We start from the raw sequence: 3625 nt of genomic DNA, 5'->3' as shown, positions 1-3625 counted from the left end.
CTTGAGCATCTGAGGGGAAATTGAAGAAGGATCAGTGAGTGAGGTAATCGCGTGGGACGTGGATGGGAAGAGCAATCACGGTGGAAGTCACTGGCGGGAGGAGGTGCCTGCAACCCGGGAGGAAGGAGAAACTGAGCCTCCTGGCAGCCAGGATGAGGCCAGAAAGAAGGTGATCCGAGGAGCTCTTGTTGCTTGGCTCCAGATTTAACTGGCAGAGAGAAGCCCTCTGCGTTGGGGTCTGGAGGAGGTGGCCGAGAGTGAGGAGAAGGGAAGGCTGATCGGGTGCCTTCTGCCCCAGGGGTTTTGCTTGTTCCTGTGTTTGTAGCAGTTGATGGGCGGGCCTTGCTGTTCCCATTTGACTCAGAGTTTTGGAGTCGTTGCCAATGGATGAGGCTGCCAGGCTGAAACCAGACAGAGGCGGCCGGGGCCAGAGTGGAGAGGGGGGTGCGTCCTGGAGCGGGCAGCTGCGCACGGTGCCTCTGTGGAGCTCGGGGTCCCGGGAGGTGGCTGTGGGGGTGCCCTCTGGCCCAAGTGGGCTCTGGTGGGGTGGGTGGGGAGTGGGGTCCTGCGTTCTGGAGACGCGGCCATGCTGGTGCCCTGCTGCGGCCTGGCTGAGCATGCGTTCCCTGCCCCCAGGTTCCTCCTGGTTTTCTCCTGCCTCGTGCTGTCTGTGTTTTCCACCATCAAGGAGTATGAGAAGAGCTCGGAGGGGGCCCTCTACATCCTGGTGAGCCCCGCGTGAGGGCGGGGGCTGGAAGGGCCCAGGAAGGAGCTGGAGCTGCCTGGGCGTCTGTCCTCCGTTCTGTTACTACAGGGCCTCTGACACCCCCGGCCCCAGCTCTGGCCATGTCTTTGTGCCCTGTCAGTTCCCACCTGCCCCCAGCCCCACAGCCCGGGCTATGCCCCAGCCCCACCCTGGCTGTAACTCAGTCCTCACCTCACCCCTCCTGGTGACCTCACAGTGGCTGACAGCCCCGCCTCCATCGCCCCCACCCTGGGTGGGCCCACCCTCCCTTTCCCATCCCCACTTTATCTCTGGAGCTGGAGCTGTGGGGCGTCCCCAGCAGACGGCAGACGTGGGCGTCGGGGTGGGGGCTGTGACGCTTGCAGCAACCCTGTGCCAGGGCAGGGTGGGCACCATGGCAACGGGAGTGCAGTTCCTGTGTTGCTGTTGGTAACGAGGTGGGGGGCCCTCGAGGAGACTGGTCCCCATCCAAATGCACCTCCCTCTACTGCCCGCCCTGCTCCTCTGTCCTGGGGCTGCCCAAGGTCTGGGTGGAGACTGTGGCCCCCTTTGCAGTTACCTGGGGCCTTCCCTCAGCTCAGCCCTGGTGTGCACCCCCCAACTCAGGGCAGGTCCCCCACTGGCTCAGACAGGCGCCCCCAGCTCAGATAGAGTCCCCCAGCTCGGACAGGGCAGCTCCCCAACCAGCTCAGACAGGCGCCCCCCACAGCTCAGGCAGGGTCCCTCAGCTCAGACAGGGGCCCCCAGCTCAGATAGAGTCCCCCTGGCGCTTACAGGGTCCCCCAGCTCGGACAGGGTCCCCCAGCTCAGACAGGGTTCCCTATCCCAGATAGAGCCCTCAGCTCAGACAGGGAGGTGGGGAGGGTGGCCCCATGGTGTTCCTGCTCAGCTGTGTCCCCGGATGCAGGGCCTCCAGAGGGCCCAACCCTTCCTGCCCAGAAGTTGGAGAGGGGTGGGGGCCCTTTGGGGGTCAGTCAAAGCTTGCAGTTTCCATTGGGGGCCTCCTGCCCTGTGGCTTGGTCCCTGGGCCAGAACTGCCCCTGTGGGTGTCCAGGCTGGGCCCCCAGGCCCTCCCCCAGGCCTCGAGGTGGCCTCAGCTTTCCTCCCCTGCAGGAAATCGTGACTATCGTGGTGTTTGGCGTGGAGTACTTCGTGCGGATCTGGGCCGCAGGCTGCTGCTGCCGGTACCGTGGCTGGAGGGGGCGGCTCAAGTTTGCCCGGAAGCCGTTCTGTGTGATTGGTGAGGCCTGGTGGGGGTGGCATTGCTAGAATCAGGGCCAGGCACCCAGGGACGGACTTAGCCCTGGGGGGAGCTGGGGTGTTTGCGTGGGCCGGAGAGGCTGGGCAGGACTGGTTCCTTCTGGAAGTTTCTTTTCACCTGCTGACTTGGAGTCAGAGCCTGTGGTTAACTCGGCCCAAATGTCAGGAAGAGCGATGTGGCGCTGGACTGCCCATCCTGGGCCCTACAGGCAGGGTGGACGATAGTAATGTCCTTCCTGGGGCCTGACAGAGCCCACACCAGGCGCTGGGCATACACCTTCCCGCCCCTCTGCATATCCTCCTGGAACCCGGGGTGGGGGGTTTTCTCCAAGCTGGTGCAGGGGCGGCCCACCAGCTCACCAGCTCCACGCCCGCTTCGTAGACATCATGGTGCTCATCGCCTCCATCGCGGTGCTGGCCGCCGGCTCCCAGGGCAACGTGTTTGCCACATCTGCGCTCCGGAGCCTGCGCTTCCTGCAGATTCTGCGGATGATCCGCATGGACCGGCGGGGAGGCACCTGGAAGCTGCTGGGCTCTGTGGTCTATGCCCACAGCAAGGTGAGTCACGGCGCCGAGGCTGGCGGTGGGCGCCCCCAGCCACCGAGGGTCCTGGCCCAGACCGGGCCCCACCACTGCCTAAGGTTTGCTCCAAGAGCCCTGGGTGGAGGGATGGAGGTCAGTGGTGGCTCTGGCTGGAGCCCATCAGGTGTGAACGAGCCTCCCTCCCCTTTCTTCTCGGTGCCTCTTCCCGTGACTTGGGCCATCTTTGTCATCTGTCTCCAGAAAGCTGCTTTTTCAAAAGGCCAGGCCAGGCCATTTCAGCCCCTGCCACCCCCACCTTCCTGCCGTGAACCCTTGGCTCTGTGGTTGGGTGTCTTCTTTCCTGGGTTTTTAGTGCCTGGATCAATACATCGTGCTAGTCACCTGCCTGCTGGTTGTTTAAGCTGCGGCTTGCGGCGGCCGCTGTCCGGGGGACCCGGAGAGTGGCTGTGGCCACACATGCTGAGTTCCAGGGGCCCCAGGCCCCCCAGTGACCGAGACCCCATCCTGCCAGACTGTGCTGTCCCTCCACCCTGGTCACGGGTGGGCTTATTTGCTCAAATGGCCCCCTCCCCATTTTCTTCCCTCTTGAGCCCTGGCAGGGTGGTGGCCTTGTCTGCAGAACAGGCAGGGGTCAGTCCCCGGTGGCGCCTCTCCCTCCCTGGACGCTGTGGGGGTTGAGTGCTGACTGCAGTGGGCACCCTTTTCACATCTGTGTCCTTACGCTCAGAGAGGTTTGGGGAGGGCCTCAGCAGTCCCAAGATTCTCCAGCCCTGCTGGCTGCCAGAATAGATGCTGCTGACCCTGGAGGACATGGTGGGCCGGCCATGCGAGCCACTGTTGCCCAGGCCAGGAGGCTCAGGGGGATGGGCTGCTGTAGCTAAGATGGTGAAGCCAGCAGCCCCTCCTGGTTCCCCTGTGCCAGCCCTGCCACCGACCCTGGCGTGGAGCCTCTGCCGGCCTCAGGAGAGGGGTCCAGCCCCCATATCCCTGGAGACAGAGCCCAAAGTGGGCTGGCCGGCGAGGCTGCAGTGCTCCTGGAGGCAGGTGGCGGATGGTGATGGTGATGTGATGATGGTG

General features: G+C 64.2%; 1 protein-coding gene across 1 annotated transcript; it reads left to right on the top strand.

Moving 5' to 3' along the window:
- Positions 1 to 411: 411 nt before the first annotated feature.
- Positions 412 to 3560, top strand: LOC116465281 (uncharacterized; the record flags this gene model as incomplete). Its single annotated transcript, XM_032148415.2, has 4 exons — positions 412 to 444; positions 637 to 727; positions 1859 to 1985; positions 2388 to 3560. Coding segments are annotated over 4 exons (1090 nt in total), but the record flags the coding sequence as incomplete, so codon positions are not given.
- Positions 3561 to 3625: the final 65 nt, after the last annotated feature.

This window comes from Hylobates moloch, unplaced genomic scaffold, assembly GCF_009828535.3.
Source record: "Hylobates moloch isolate HMO894 unplaced genomic scaffold, HMol_V3 SCAFFOLD_6965, whole genome shotgun sequence".
NCBI classification, from domain to species: Eukaryota; Metazoa; Chordata; class Mammalia; order Primates; family Hylobatidae; genus Hylobates; species Hylobates moloch.
This window is presented reverse-complemented; position numbering and strand designations above follow the sequence as displayed.